General features: G+C 37.3%; 1 protein-coding gene across 1 annotated transcript; it reads left to right on the forward strand.

Moving 5' to 3' along the window:
* The first annotated feature begins 12,752 nt into the window (after positions 1-12,752).
* Positions 12,753-17,004, forward strand: fzd8b (frizzled class receptor 8b). Its single transcript, XM_082173565.1, has one exon. The coding sequence runs from the start codon at positions 13,278-13,280 to the stop codon at positions 15,003-15,005; it is 1,728 nt and encodes a 575-aa protein (XP_082029691.1). The 5' UTR covers positions 12,753-13,277; the 3' UTR covers positions 15,006-17,004.
* The last annotated feature ends 229 nt before the right edge of the window (positions 17,005-17,233 follow it).

The raw sequence follows: 17,233 nt of genomic DNA on the forward strand, positions 1-17,233 counted from the left end.
CAGCGCTGCTGCTGCTAGGTGACATATAAGCCTCATTGGTGATATATTCAACATATGGGGAGAGAGTTGTGGAAGGCCTATACTTAATGTTAAACATAAATATATAGCAGCAAAGACAGCGTCGGCAGTGTTGACGGCAGAATATTTCGTTCTGTATTGACAGGTGCAATATTTGAAAATCGATAATATTTTTTTAAATTACATTTATATCTGCATTTATGTCAAAACCTAAACTTTCAAACATCAAAATGTAATTTATTAATATGTATTCATGTCAAAATGACATACAAACATCTTTTCCTATTCTATTTTGCCAGGAAACGCTTCCAACCGGCTTGCGTGTCGCGTGAAAAACAGGCGTCGGTTCTATTTCTAGCATGCACGCGTTTTCCGCGTGGCTCGTGCCGCAACTGAGACGCGCGTCTCACGCAGGCAGTGTGCAAGCTCTAACCTGTTAACATGGGAGCCGAAATAAAAACGGACACGCCACGCAGCCAGTGTCGCCGACCTAAGGTAGGTGTGCTGCACTTAAGTCCAGCAAACGCCACAGGATGGTTAATTTTTCTAAGATGTGGTCTTAAGTTAGTGGTATTTCCTCGCGAGACGGATACTTTTGTGCGACAAATACGGCATATTGCCTCGTCCAAATTCACCGGCTTCCCCTTAATTGTCACCTGCCTCAAAGGCGACACAGTATTTGGCTTAGACACTAGATTCGTGGCTATTTTTTAAATCATTCGGCTAGCGCCGTCAACTGTTATCGCCTATACCACATAAGAGAGATCGCTACTTGCAATTAAAATCTAACTCCAACTGTTTACGTTATGCTTGTCTTTTATGCCTGTGTTTGTTTGTATTTAATTGAACATTATCTGTTAACATCACAAGTACTGAAACCTAGCAGTTAATTAATAATAATCAGACACACACAAAAAATAAATCCCCCATATGTTTAACGGACTGTCCCTCCCTTGCGCAGGAAGCTGGGTTTTTTTCTCCAGAAGCCCTTGAACATGGGACTCGCAGAATACAGTAAATTATAAGCAAATATTAATGTGTTTATAGTTCATATCACACACCATATGCACTCCTGTAACTTTAAGCAAAAAAAAAGAAGAAAAAAAAAGAAAAGTGCTGTGATGACCTCACACCGCGGTAGGCATCTCATTAACGCGATATTGCGGTGATGCGGTTATCGTCACACCCCTAGTCATCACTTACTCAACCTCGTGTTGTTCTAAACCTGTATGGGTTTCTCTGTTCTGTTGAACACAAAAGAAGATATTTTGAAGAATGTCGGTAACCAAACAGTTGATGGACCCCATTGACTTCCATAGTATTTTTTTTCCCCCACTATGGAAGTCAATGGGGTCCATCAACTGTTTGGTTACCAACATTCTTCAAAATATCTTCTTTTGTGTTCAACAGAACAGAGAAACCCATACAGGTTTAGAACAACACGAGGTTGAGTAAGTGATGACACAATTTTCATTTTTGAGTGAACTATCCCTTTAATGGTGAGTAAATGATGAGAGACTATTCCTTTAAACTATGAAACATGCCGGATGTTTAAATGGTGCAAAGACCTCTTAAACGTCCAAAAAATCAAGGCAAATTTGATTTCTTATGTCATGACCCCTTTAAATGTCTGTCCTCCATTCTCACTGAAAGCAGTCTTTGTTGCCTCGTTCTGACCTCCATAAGCAAAAGGTTAAAGTTACAAGTGTAGGGTACCTCACACAACAAACACCCACACAGCCAGAACAGAATTCCTCTCAAAAGACTGACTTCACCTTCACCTTGAAAGCAATTGTGTCATGGAGTACACAATAGCTTTCAATAGATCTCAGCACTGAAAGTGAGAGCACATGACTTGCATAAATACTTTCTTTTTTGACAGTTTTTTCAAAAATGTTACATATCAACAGGAAATGGGTGTATTTTTGAAAGCACTCATTATTATAAATCATCAGAAGGGTTATTTACAAAACACCTGCCAGAGACCGCTGGACAGAGCCACCAGCCGTTCACAGGATATTTTTTCTAAAATGCTACTTTTATAATACGAATGCTCCCTCTATCTCTCACTCCCTTGCCATGTTGTCCCTTATAATTCAAGACAAGGCTTAGATTAAGCCAGGATTATAGGCCTTAGCTCAATCAGGACATTTAAGTAGATAAATATATAAATATGCCTTAGAGAAAAAAACATTAGTTCTGGAGACAAAACAATAACACTGACATATTTTAAGAAATTTTTTTTTTTAACAGCTTAAACATGCAATTTTTGTCTGGGACTAGTCTCAAGCATTGTCTATGAAACCAGGGGCATAAAATATTTTGTAAAGTTGTGAGTTTTGAAAATTACATGTGACCTAGGACCTTTATATGGTACACTGAATGTCATTGCAAAGACTGTAAGTGTATCCCTAACAGCTTTGTCTTCATGAAATGTCATGGAAATAATGTCACAAACAATGAACAGTGAATGGGTTACATTACTTGAAAGTGAAAATTTGTCTCAACCAAATAAGTGTAATTTAATAGACTTAATCTGAAATCTGATTATGTAGCTCGGCCAAACATGAGAAGCTGGTATTGTCATTATAAAACAAATAACTGAAATATCAATACAAATATTTCAGAGAAACATTCCACTGCAACCTTTTTCAACAAGTCAATCCATTTGAGTGTTTTTTATATGTGTGTGTTTGTGTTAGACAAGGGCTAGATAAAGCTTGTCTGTCTCTTTAGTTAACATTAGTCCTAATTACCACCACAATACAGCTTTACAAATACACAAACATCTGCTGACAATTAGTGTGAGGTGGTTGTCAAACAGTGATTATCAGCCTCATTAAGGAGGAGGCGAATCTCATTATGTGTGTTTAGAGTCCTGACGACATAGATTAGTGTTGGGCAGTTTGAATCAACCCTCGCCCCACAAACACAGACCACACAGAGGGGTAATGAGTCTTGAATACACAACTCACTTGACCAATACATCACAGTACATCTCCTGAAAGCTTCATTCAATCAAACTCCTAAACAAACTTCAATACCCTGCCAATGACATGATAGGCTAATTTCATTATTCTAATGTATTTTTAAATGCTTTTTCAGTTTGTGTAATTGGGTTGTGGACATGTGGACCTTTTTTCGATCAACGTCAAGATAGTTTAAAATATATATAAGATTAAGATATATTTTAGGTCTTGTCTTGTAACTTGTCCACATCAGTGGTCTTTATATTAAACAGTCCTGCAGTGTAACATTTTAATTTTTAAGATGTAGTCAAATTTTCCCTGTAGTCTCTCAATTAGATTGAGCTTTTAAAATCTGCATAGGCCTACATAATAACTATAGAAGACTTAACAAACCAGTTTAAAATAGTTTGGAGTTTAACATTACGCTGACTTGTCAAGTTTACAAATTAATTTCATAACTAATCAATTAGCCCTACATGAGATTTAGGCCTACAAAAATTGTCAAATGTAAAATTGTAAAAGTGATTCAATAATAAAAAAATTAAGACCTAGATCCTGATCAGTGATTGGATGTGTAATATTTCAAACCCTTCTGTACTGTACTGTAGGCCTACTGTTTTCACTAGTTTAATTTCTAATCTGCATTATGCATAACTGTAATTTAAAAAAATTTCATCTAACGTTCACCTTATCGAGGTTGACTCACAAACAGAAAATCCATGAATGTATCGTTTGCTTTTTACACATTAGCAGAAGGGTATAACGTTAGGCCTACACCACTACGTTTATTCATTTAGCGACATTTGACCAGTAAAATTTACGTTAAGTTACTTGAAGTTTCTCAAAATAACCTTTTCAAAAAGTACACATGTATGGTGATGGTATTGAATGGTAATATTGTGGTAAAAAGGTCGTTTTGGTACTGGTCGTAAGTAAGTGTATTTACCTTCAGTGAGTCGTTCAGGCGCCGCTGCACGTGGTGTTCAACCTTAATAAAAACTTTCTTCAATCCTGGCAAACGATAGATATTTGTAGAGTTTTGTTTCAGCTGACTGTAGGTAAACATCCATTTCATGATTCAGTCTTTTCCTTTCTGTGTTCTTCTGAAGTGTCCAGTTTCTGTTGCTGTCAACGCCAATGCTGAAGCTAGCCGTTTGTTAGCACGTTTAACAGATTAATAAGAAGAACCGATTCAAAAGAGTGACTCATTCGCGAATCCGACAACTGATTATATACAATCGACAAAAAATACCACATACATGACATAATTGCTAAAATATCATCAGGGGGAAATTGTCTGGTCAATATCCCTCAACAGGCAAATATTTTTGTAATTTTACTTCCCAGATTTCTATTCTATTACGTTATCCTGCTGCAGTAAATAAAAGTCTAGCGACGCAGCTGGCTTGTTACTGACATTATATTTGCTGACGTTTGACATTGCATTTTGTTTACATTTGTTTTGTAACAATTCATTTATATTTTTAAAAAATTGTTTTATTATCCTTACTTTAATAAACTATAATTATTTTAAGAATTATCTCTTGTTGTGTTGAGCATGAACAACAGTCTATGGCATGAATGATAACTCATAGAAGAAGAAAAAACAGTAATTTAATGTTTACAAGTTTTTTTTATTTGCAAATGTGTGTGTAGGCTATAAGTAAAAGGAGTGTATATGTGTGTGGTAGGGTTGTTTTGACTGACCTTTTGATGTTTAGTTTTCCTCAAAACAGTATAAAATTACCTTGTTCAACTTAAACTGAGGACACCCTGATGTAGTCAAAATGTTCCTCTTCACTGGTAATTCGCAATCTCATTAGACAGCTTCATCACATAATGAATTTGTGTTGGCATGCAGTGGTTGAAAACACATTCTCAGATTAACGAACTGACTAAAATGAGTTTGATTAGCCTACATATTAGGTGACAAATTAGGCACATACATCAGCCTAAGTTGACACATATTTAAACCAAGCATATGTTATTTAAAGTTATATACTAAACATATAGCACTAAGTAAAACAGACAGAGTCTTGATGTGTGTGTCTGGGCATAGTGCCAGTGAGAAGCTATTGACATGTGGGCCAAAAAGCAACCCAATGCTTGTCAAACCCTCAAATTACTGTTTAAAAAAAAAAAAAAAAAAAAAATCAATAATGGCCAAGACGTAGAATTTACTTTAAATTCTTAAATTCAGCTTTGTTGCCAACATTTGCATTTGACAGATGATTTTATCCAAAAAGACTTAACAGCATCCGCATATTTTCCCTCTAGCTTGTTCTACCACCCAGTTTTACACCAATGTTTTACTGTTTATTTTAATTTTAATTTTATTTTTTATTATTTTTATTATTAGGGAACTGACACAGCTGCATGTCCAAATTATATTCTGACATAAATCAAAAGGTGAAAAAAGATCAATCAGTCAATCTACATGATTTCTCATGAGTCCACATCCAGAGCAATCAATAGCCCTCTTTCAGGTCAAGGTCGATGTTCTACATTTGCTGAAATGCAAATTGTATTGGGTATTATAACCCACAATGTAATACACTTTCCATTTCCATTAAGGATGTAACAAAATATATAAGACTTAAATGTAAAACTATTTTTTAAAAACTGTATTGATCAACCACTGTCAATCAATCAATCAATCAGCTTTTATTTATATAGCACAATAAAAGCAACAGTAGTAGGCCATTGTGCTGTAGCTGTACAACATGATAAATATATAAAAACCAAGAAAAAAAGAAAGAAAACAAATGATAAAGAGAGTTTACATCGAAAACACCAATTTGAAAATTCAACATTAAAATCAAGGACAGTTGTAAGCCTGTGAAGAGGTAGATTTAAAAACAGACTCTGCGGATACTAGTCTTAGGGATAGAGGAAGAATATAATTTTGGACTAACAACAGAAAATGCACGGTCATCTCTCGTCTTACTGTAAGTTTAGATCTCGGAACCATCAGCAATCTTTGTTGAAATGACCTCAATGATCCTATGATCTCAGTGTGATGAGGGACGAGATTCGTCCAAACACAAAGCATCAGTTTAGATTTTTTTATCATCTCTTTCTTAATGCATTATTTGAACTGACACAATAAATAATTCACCATAATAATATGTAAACAATAATATACAGCAACTTGTGGTAAAGTATTACCCTCCCTGAAGGGGTTTATTTAGCATATTTTTATATTTTAAAGACCAGTACACAATATCCAACTTATTGTGTAACTATTTACCCCCAAAAAAACACTCTTAAAGATAAAAGTTTATAAAAAAGAACCTTTATTTTAAGATAAATAGAGAGAGAGAGAGAGAGAGATAGATAGATAGATAGATAGATAGATAGATAGATAGATAGATAGATAGATAGATAGATAGATAGATAGATGATAGATAGATAGATAGATAGATAGATAGATAGATAGATAGATAGATAGATAGATAGATAGATAGATAGATAGATAGATAGAGAGAGAGAGAGAGAGAGAGATAGATAGATAGATAGATAGATAGATAGATAGATAGATAGATAGATAGATAGATAGATAGATAGATAGATAGATAGATAGATAGATAGATAGATAGATAGATAGATAGATAGATAGATAGATTTTGTCTGTCTCTCTTGGGAAGAGTTTATAATGAAGTGAATGTTTATTGCTCTAATTAAGCAGACGCATTCACAGATTCTTTTTCTATGCCATTTAACAGGCTTTAGAAAGAGAGCGAGGGATGGAGAGAAGGCTATTGTGGAGACATAAATGTGTCTGTCTGAATATGCTGCCTAATTATGTCCTTTGAGACCAGGACAAGAGGAGAGGGGAAGGAGTGAATGAAGAAGGGGAAAAGCAGGATGAGGAAAAGGGCGAAACAGAATAGAGGGGGAGGAGAGACGTGAGTGCCTGGAGGAGTCTGAGAGCAGAGGTCTTAAGCCACAGATGAATGGAAGAAGACAAACTAAACATACGTAAGAATGACAGAGAGAGAGAGAGAGAGTTGGGGGAGGGCAGGACAGACAAATAGAAAAAGAAAAGCCATTGAGAGGAAGGAAAGAACACTAGATACACAAAAGAAAAACAAGAGCAATACACTCAGTCAGTCTTTCTATTATGAAGTGGAGGACTGTATACAAGAGACTTAATGGCAAAGACACACACACACACACACACACACACACACACACACACACACACACACACACACACACACACACACACACACACACACACACACACAATGTCTCATTCAGAGATTAACTGTGAATGCAACATTACTTATAAGGTATTTGCATGTTTTTTTCATTTTTTTTTTTTCATTTATTAATTTAGCATGCATATATGTTTTGAACATGTCTAAGCTCATTTGTCATTTTTTCCTAGTATACAATGGACATGCAATTATTCACATTGCTGTCATTTGTGTGATGAATACTGTACCTGGAAATTCATCACAGATTTACTAACCTCTGATTTCTTCAAAGAAATATCACATTAGTCTTTGGATACGTTCAGAAAAGCGTTCTACCGTATATTTCTGCAAAATGCTGTACATTTCCTGAATAGAATTTCTTAGGCTAAAAAATGCAGTGTACAACCAGAACACATTTTGTGAAATACATCCCATGGTGCAATGGGCTTGATTTGAAAATCCATTTCAAATGTGTTAAATGGGAGAAATGCACCACAATTTCAGCTGTGATTTTTATCGTCTCTTTTTATTTAATATAATAATGTGAATCAAGGGATGGTAAATTATTAGGGATGTGATAAAAATCTGTTAATATTATGCATATTAAAGGGATAGTTCACCAAAATATTCTCTCTTCTGTTGAACACAAGAAGATTGGTTTCTTTTGTGCACACTTACGAGATCAAGAAAATATGATCATATAACACCGATTTTATCATCACTGCATTGGTTACCTATAAAGTTCCGTATTAATTACAAGGTATTGCTACTGACTTATAAAGCCCTAAACGGCTTAGCTCCAGTCTATTTAACGGATCTTCTATCACCCTATAATCCATCGCGCTCTTTAAGATCACTAAATTCAAGGCTTTTGGTCATACCTAGGATATCCAGAACCACCAAAGGAGGGAGAGCGTTTTCACATTTGGCTCCAAAACTCTGGAATAGTCTTCCTGATACTGTTCGTTGCTCAGACTCGCTCTCCCAGTTTAAAACTAGATTAAAGTCGCATCTCTTCAGCCAGACATTCATATAATCCTACAGTTCAAACTACAATCCGGCCTCTAGCTCATAAATGCCAGAGGAGAACTGGCCCCCGACTGAGCCTGGATTCTCCCAAGGTTTTTTTTTTCTCCATTAGGTCACCTGATGGAGTTTTAGGACACCATTAGGTCACTTGATGGTGTTTTTCGGTTCCTTGCCACTGTTGCCTTTGGCTTGCTCAGTTGGGGATATTTTGGGGATATTTAATTTAATTTTATCAATCAATAAATTCCTCTTGAAACAAACTTTGTTGTATTATTTTAATTTAATACTGTGAAGCTGCTTTGATACAATCTGTATTGTGAAAAGCGCTATACAAATAAACTTGACTTGACTTGACAATGAAAGTCAATGGGGGTGTGTGTGTGCGTGTGTGTGTGTGTGTGTGTGTGTGTGTGTGTGTGTGTGTGTGTGTGTGTGTGTGTGTCTTCTAAAGAGGAAAGAATGTCATACAAGTTTGCAACCACACGGGGGTGAGTCAATGATGACAATTTTTAAATGACAAATATTGGATTAAAATGCAAAAACAATGTAGCATTCTAATAATAATAAAAAAAATATACTAATAAAAAAGTATTCAATAAGCAGTACTCACGTATTCCATTCCAACCACAGCCTCTGATTTTCTCTTTTGGCATAAAGGGCTACAACTGCATTGTTTATAGGCTGATCATGTTTCTCTCTTCAGACTTTGATGTTTTTCGCAGGTCGAGGATGGATTGGGCACCTGGCTCTGTGGCTCACAGGGTTCAGTAGTCTGGATTCACAGTTCCAGTTCTGCAGGTGTAAAATAAGTCTCCAAACTGAGACAAACATAACACAGCACAAACACTGTGGTTAAAGGTGAAGTGGGATTTTTGTTCACTGCCATTATTTACTCACCTTCATGTCTTTCTAAACTGGTTTAACTTTCTTCAGTGGAACACAAAAGTTGATTTTTTAAGCATATCCAGAGCTTGCCTACAAAAAAATTATATAAAAGGACAGTGGCTGACAAGCTGCAAAAGGACAAATAAAAGTGGTATGTATGAGTTATGTATATAGTGCACACCTAGTATCTCCCTCATATTAGGATGGAGATGTCAGTATATTGCATTTTCTCAGACTAGACTGCCATGTGCCGTCTAGGTAGGCTTGTTGCCATGGTGAGGAATCTGGTGAATGTATTTGAGAAAGGTGGAAGGGGGAAAAGGACAGAGAAGATGTAGGAAGAGCAAACATAACAGTGGATCACTGCTGTTCAATGTGGAATTGAGCCAAAGTTTATGTGTGTGTGAAATTTATGGTCGTTCGATGGTCTAAAATAGTTGTGTTGTGTAGGAGTCCTAGCCCTGTCTGTCTAGTTTCTGGGAACACAATTTTGAATTAAAAAGTTTGTATATAAAAGCAAGTATGGAATATAATATCCCTGTAGCTTGTATTTTTCTGAGCAATTCCAACCCAATCTTACAGGAGAATGCAACTATTTTATGAGGTGTCGATTTCATATGAATTCTTACGATGTTTAAATTACGAAAATGTAAAATGTTTAGAAAAAAGTAAGCATGAATGTCCGGTCACCATGATTTAGCCAAGTGATTTTACCAACATTTTTGTTGATCCTGGAACAACATTCATGTCTGAAAATGTTGTCCCTATCCGCATAATTTATCCCTAAATCAGAGGGAAATGATGGTTAATAACACTGATGTAGAAGCACCTAACCCTGCTTGTAAGACTAAACTTAACATTAATTATAAACTTGTCCCTAAAATCTGATTGGATGTTTGGAATGTTGCAGGATCAACAAAGATTTTGATTCAGGAACATGTTGTACTTGGTGAAATCACGTTTAATTCATACGAATTAGCCACCAATTAGCCAAAACATAAAATATTTATGATTTACCATAAGATTGTGTTGCCAATTTTCAAACATTTTATTGTAGTGCATCATGTTCTGTCTCACTAGGATGAACCACTTTTGTTGTAGTATCTTCATTGCTTTATAGTATTCTTTAAGTTGCTTTAAAAAGCATAAATGAATAGTAAATATTGTCACTCTTTGTTCAGCTAATCAAAGGCTACGTTTACATGACACATATCTCGCTCTCATTGTAAATTACATTATGTACACATCACATGGATGAATGAATAAAGGAATTGTTATTTCTTAAATCAACAGTTGTCACAGACACATTTTAGAGGGAGAGGGAGAGAAATTGAATGCAGTCCAATGTATTTGCAGTGGAATATAATTGTGGAGGGAGTGTGTATCCAGACTCAAGGTAATATCATTACCTGCAGAAAGAAAGAGAGGAGAGAAAGGTGGTGGCCAGACTTGTGAGCCTATCAGTGTTAATCAATACAGGCTCAGCTACGCTACACAGAATAAGACAAAGACACACCCATACACTCTCTCTCTCTCTCTCTCTCTCTCTCACTGCCTGGAGCTACAGACACAAATGGATCTGGATCACAAATCTTCTGGATTGGAATCCGATACTCATAAGCATTAAATATGTTGATATTGAACTATGAAGAGCTTCAAAATCAGTTCATTTTGCTAATTAAAGAGGTAAAATGAGAGTTGGGACCAAATAAAATAACCATTAACTACTAAGCGCCAATAAAACCGTTGAAGCTACTGGGGCAACAAGTGCACCAAAAATGAACACAATAAAACCACATTGGTTATAGAAATTGTAAATATATAATGAAGGTACTGAAAGATTTAACTGTGTTCTCAGGTCTAAGGTGTTTATAAATGTCAGACAAGTATGTCACATGTGTTTTAAATGTTGCATTTTATACAATGTATTAATTACGATAGCTATTTCCATTTTAAAAAACTATGTGATATTTTTATTTTATCTTAAACTGCACATTTTTGCTCTGTCATGAAGCATTATATGTTTCATAGTTGTTTTACTCTTTAAATTTAGCATAAAAGCCCATAATATGATATTTAATAGTACCAGTTTACCTCATTGGAAAACGTGTTTTACATATCTGGTTCCATCATCCTGACGTCAATGGGTTTTTTGGATGGGTTTTAAAGCTCAAGATATTTTCACGTTTTATTCTACGACTCAAAATACATCAATATACCCCACTCATGAATTTTTAAGCTTTTACATGTCTTGTAAAAGTTATTGCTAACAAGTGGCTTAACTACAGATGTCATCACACCAAGATAAAGCATTCACACTAGTCCTTTATAGCCTTGTTGTGTTTATAATAGCACCTGCAAACTATAATTGGAACTTATCTTGTAGATTTTAAATAAAGATTAAAGATTTTTCAGAAGCTTAGTGGTAGTGACGTTGAAGTTTTGTGACCGTGGTACAGTTTTGTTTAGCTTTTTACTGATTGTATTTAAACTTCAAAATTCATAAAAGTTTTATTAATTTGTGAAGATTATCTTGATGAATATAATGTGTAAGAATCATAAACTGTTGTTGGTCACAGAGCTTACTTTCTGCAGTATTTCTCTTTTTTTTTTTTTGTAGCCAAATGTTTAAGTTTTGTGTCTTTGCAAAAACTGACTTTTTCTTTTAATAAATAATTACATTTGTTTTGGACTTGCATCAACTATTAGCAGACTTGCATGAACGAGGTGTGTTTGTATGCGCAGTCTGTCACACGCAGGAAACCAATGCATCCGAGTATTCATCACCACCCAGCTTGTCCCGGGATGTACAGTAACTGTCCCCCGCTGCGCGCACCCCGCTGAGCCACTAAACGGAACATCAGCGACGCAATTAGGGCGAACAAGAACTCGCAGCGCGCGACAGCCCTCGCTCCCCCCGCGCGCGCTGTCAACAGGAGCACATTCAACTTAGAGGAGTCGCGCGTGTCTGAATGCGTTCGGTGGCCCCAAAAACTGTTTGGACGCTCAAGTCACACTTAAAATGTTTCATTGCAAACAAATGCTGCTACATGTTTTTATTTTATTTTATTTTTAAAACTAACCATTTTTTCAATGACGTTTGATTGTGTCAATGTTAGGCTATTTTTTTATGGATATGCTATATGAACTCCTCAACCTAAATTTCTAACATATTTCAACAATTAGCCTACTTGGACTGATATGTTCAACGTGTACATAAATGTTTGGGTGCAATCTTCTCCATGCCAAACTTAAGTTTTTCTCACATAGGCCTATAACTCAGCATTGGTCAACATCGTCACTGCATTATAGCCTACATTTGAAATGAATGAATTTAATTTTTATTTCTATAGGCTAATGGAATTCTCAGAAAATCGTTTTCCTCAACAATCGGGTTCTTTTAAAACTTTTCCAAAAATACTTTGCTTAAAAAGTGGAAAAGTTGGGGGTTGGTACTTCGTTTTCAAATTCAATGACAATGAATAATTTAAAAAGTGGTAGGTGCCAAAATACATTTTCGGGGCATGTATTAAATAGCGAATTATAACAGCAAAAATTCTGGCATTGTTATTGTAATGGGACGACAACTACATTTTATTGTTCAGTATGTGTCTATTTTGTCTCGTTGGTACAGCTCTTGCTTTTTAGTCTCCTTTTAAATCTTATTAATGTAGAGTGTAGACATAATGTGAACTCATCTATGCAATAATTACATTTTCCAGAGGATACACATTCTGGAGAGATTAGGAACAACCTAAATATGCCGCGAGATTTGTTTACAACTACAAACCCCGTGTTTAGACATAGGGTGGGATGTAAACACAGGTGAAATAATTTAAGACATACAAACCGTAGGCAGCGCAAACATTTACTCAAAACTCTCAGGGGATGCTTGATTAAATTACAATTAGGCCCCGCCCTTGGTGTCCTATGATTGGGCGCTGAGATAAGGGGGCTGTCCTTTGTATAAATAGACACGCGCTCCACTATTTGACAGTCAAAACAAACGTAGTAGCCTACTGAATTGCACTTGATGTCAGCTTGTAGACACAGCATGTTATTCTACAGTGTTAAGTTATATATTTTTTATTATTAGAATGAAGTAACCAGACGACCATTGCGCACATGCAAGCCCATCCTAGAAGACAGGAAGACATCCTAGAAGTGACCGAGGATGGATTCGCCTATGCAGGGTTCCTTCTGGATTCCCCTCGCGCTCTGCGCCCTGCTATTGTGGGGCTCCGTGTGTGCTCGTGAGCCGGTCTGTCAGGAGATATCTGTGCCATTGTGTAGAGGGATCGGCTATAACTACACCTACATGCCGAACCAATTCAACCACGACACCCAGGATGAAGCCGGACTTGAGGTGCACCAGTTCTGGCCCCTCGTGGAGATCCAGTGTTCCCCCGACCTGCGCTTCTTTCTTTGCAGTCTGTACACGCCCATTTGCCTTGAGGACTATAAGAAGCCTTTGCCGCCGTGCAGGAGTGTGTGCGAACGGGCGAAAGCGGGTTGCGCGCCGCTGATGAGGCAATATGGTTTCCCGTGGCCGGACCGTATGAGGTGCGATCTTCTACCCGTGCAGGGGGATTCAAACACTCTGTGCATGGACTACAACAGAACTGATGCTACAGCATCACCTGCTGCTGCAAAACCAACTAGCCGCCCGGGGAAGCCATACAACCGGAAAAATAAAAGCAGTCCTGGATCTTCTTCATGTGAACCGGAGTGTCACTGTCGCGCGCCTATGGTGACCGTGAGCAATGACCGCCATCCCTTGTATAACTGGGTCAAGACGGGCCAGATCCCTAATTGCGCCATGCCGTGCCACAACCCATATCTTTCTCAGGAGGAAAGGACCTTTGCCACATTTTGGATAGGGATTTGGTCGGTTTTGTGTTTCCTGTCAACGTTTGCCACCGTTGCCACTTTCCTTATTGACATTGAGAGGTTTAAATACCCCGAGCGCCCGATTATTTTCCTGTCCGCCTGCTATATGTTCGTGTCCGTGGGATACATCATCAGACTCATCGCGGGGCACGAAAGGGTCGCGTGCAACCAGGATCATGAGGTGGACCTTATCCACTATGAAACTAGGGGTCCCGCGCTTTGCACACTAGTGTTTCTACTCATCTATTTTTTTGGGATGGCGAGCGCCATCTGGTGGGTCATTCTGACGTTTACGTGGTTCCTCGCGGCAGGAATGAAGTGGGGAAATGAAGCAATCGCGCGATTCTCGCCGTATTTTCATTTGGCCGCTTGGCTCATTCCGAGCGTGAAATCTATTGCCGTGCTCGCGCTGAGTTCGGTGGACGGAGACTCGGTTGCGGGAATCTGCTACGTGGGCAACCAGAACTTGGATAACCTGCGAGGATTCGTGCTCGCGCCACTGGTGATTTATCTTTTTATCGGAACGATATTTTTATTCGCGGGCTTCGTGTCTATGTTTCGGATACGGAGCGTCATTAAACAAGGAGGAACGAAAACGGACAAACTCGAGAGACTGATGGTCCGTATCGGGGTGTTTACAGTGCTGTATACGGTCGTTGCCATGGTGATTGTGGCTTGTTACGTTTACGAACAGCACAACCGTGAAGCGTGGGAAAGAGCGCACGCGTGTAACTGCTCGTCGGAGAAAAAAGCCCTGAAACCTGATTACGCCGTGTTTATGCTCAAATACTTCATGTGCCTTGTGGTCGGGATCACGTCAGGCGCGTGGACGTGGTCCGGTAAAACTCTGGACTCTTGGCGAGTCCTGTGCACGCGCTGCTGCTGCAGTTGGGGTAGTAAAGGCACGAGCGGGTCAGTTTACAGTGACGCGAGCGCGGGACTGACGTGGAGATCCGGCACAGCAAGTTCAGTTTTGTGCCCTCCTAAACAAATGCCACTGTCTCGAGTGTGATGATGACTAGGAAATACAAAGGACATGCAGAACTTATCAAAAAGACTTTGCAAACTGACTGAGTGACTGTTGCTTTCCTGACAGAGATGGAAGACGCATAATACCAGCGTTAGGTGAGACCGGGGCTAGTTGTCACTATTTAACACTAGTGTGAGAAATATTCACTGGACTGTTCTCTCTTCAATTAAACTAAATAGCCAACCAGTTATTAAAACTGTGTATCAGGTTATTACGAATGTGCCTTTAAAAGTGTTATACGGGTTTTTATATTTGTCTTATGTATTTATATTAAGATGTTATTGTTGAAACTGCACATAATGTTTAACATTTATATGAGATTTTGTCTATTTATCATTTACTTTTACAGAAAACTATTTTGACAATAAAACACTGTGTGAAATATTACTAAAGCATTTTTTATTATTATGTGTAATTCATGTTTACAGAGAGCTCTCTCACACTCACAAACACCTTGTAGGCTAGGTCATGATGACCAGCACTGTAAGTTACCAGTGGGCCATTGTGAGGTGTAAGTCTAAACCATAAGGTCTAAACCCCACAGCTAGAAGGACACTGCAGTGCCCTATATTGGTCATCATAAGAAATAACAGGTGGTGAATATTTGGCTTTGTTCAAAATAATATCAAATGTCATTTATTTGAGAAATTATTTCTCAGTACAGGTAACGTTACATGGCATATATACAATTAAAATATTAAATAAAAATAAAAAAAGCTGCATTTTTGCATTACATTTGTATGAAATGGAGAATTTAAGGTAGGCTACTTTTGATATTTGACGTTATTAATATGATTTATGAAAATGTAGTATACTCCCTTTAGCAATAGATGAGAGTGAGAGAGAGGAAACTGTTATTTCAGTGGTCCTCTCTGTGTTGTTTTTATTATTTAATCTTAGTTTTCAATACCATGAAACAAATGTAATTTTCTTAACTCTCAACAAATAAGTAAACAAATATACACACAAAGAAAACAACAAATATAATAATAATAATAATAATAAATACAATATTCCAGACTCTCTCAGTTGTTCCACACAGTATGATTGATACAGATTTTCTATAATAGAACTAAACCAAAATCATTAATAAAACGAACATCCAATTGAACTAAAATAGTAGACGCCAAAGCATCTGAATAACAGTTCTTTTTCTGAAATCTTATCATTTTTACTAACCTTGCAATAAATGAGAGTGAGAGAGAGACGAATCTGTGTTATTTCAGTGGTCCTCTCTGGGTTGTTTGAGGATGCCACAGTCGTCATGGCAACTCTCAACTCCGAATTCAGAAAATGCAACTGTCCAGTGCAAACTCATTATAATTAAAGTAGTTTAAATAAAACATACATAAATTGTTAATAAATTGAAATAGACATATATACAAAATAATATATATAAACACTTAAAGGTATAGCGGAGGATGTTTTACTTCCTGGTGGGTAACCTATACTATTGGTCCTCCTAATTGTCAATCATTCTGGTGAATCAATCAAACTTTTCAAAAAGTGGAGAGGGCGGGTCTTATCTAAAATTTGGAAAGATCCTCCGCTATACCTTTAAATATTTTTGTGGCCCAAATATACAGGGTGGTCACAAAAACATGCATGTGCTGATATAATTAATCTATAGGGCTGTAATGAAAGAAAAAAAATATTCCAAATGGCACTTTTCGACTAGGTTCAACCCTTGGACTATAGTACAGATTTACTAATAAAAAAGTAACTTTAACATATCTCATGCAGCTTCAAACTATGACAAAGTCCGAATTATTTCTTGAAGCTCTGTAACATTTATTTTGTCACTTATTTTTCAGTTTCACAAATGATCCCTGATATTACAACAACCCCTGGATAGAGCGGCTGAGTGAATGTGTTCTTGACCTTGTGAATGAGGGTCATTGTGTCAGAGACGCTGTAAAAGGACAGAATTCCTGCTCTGTGATCAACATACACTCCTATTCTAGAAGATTTGGACCTTACATTGAAATTAGTCTTTTTATAATTACTACAGACTGATTATTACATCCAAATTGATCACCCCATCCCTTCCTGCTGATGCTCTTATATGACACTGATATTCCCACCGCACCCCCCACTCCACCTCCCAATAACAGCGTCCACACACACTCTCTCTACACAACACCTGAGGCCAAACATCAAACCTGTCCGGATGATCGGGATACACACAAGACTGTGTGCTTGCGAGTTTT

This window comes from Leuciscus leuciscus (genome assembly GCF_965113295.1).
Source record: "Leuciscus leuciscus genome assembly, chromosome: 6".
NCBI lineage: Eukaryota > Metazoa > Chordata > Actinopteri > Cypriniformes > Leuciscidae > Leuciscus > Leuciscus leuciscus.

What these genes read in the sequence shown, in the direction of transcription:
- fzd8b (XM_082173565.1), top strand. Translation starts at nt 13,278, where the DNA reads ATGGATTCGCCTATGCAGGGTTCCTTCTGGATTCCCCTCGCGCTCTGC.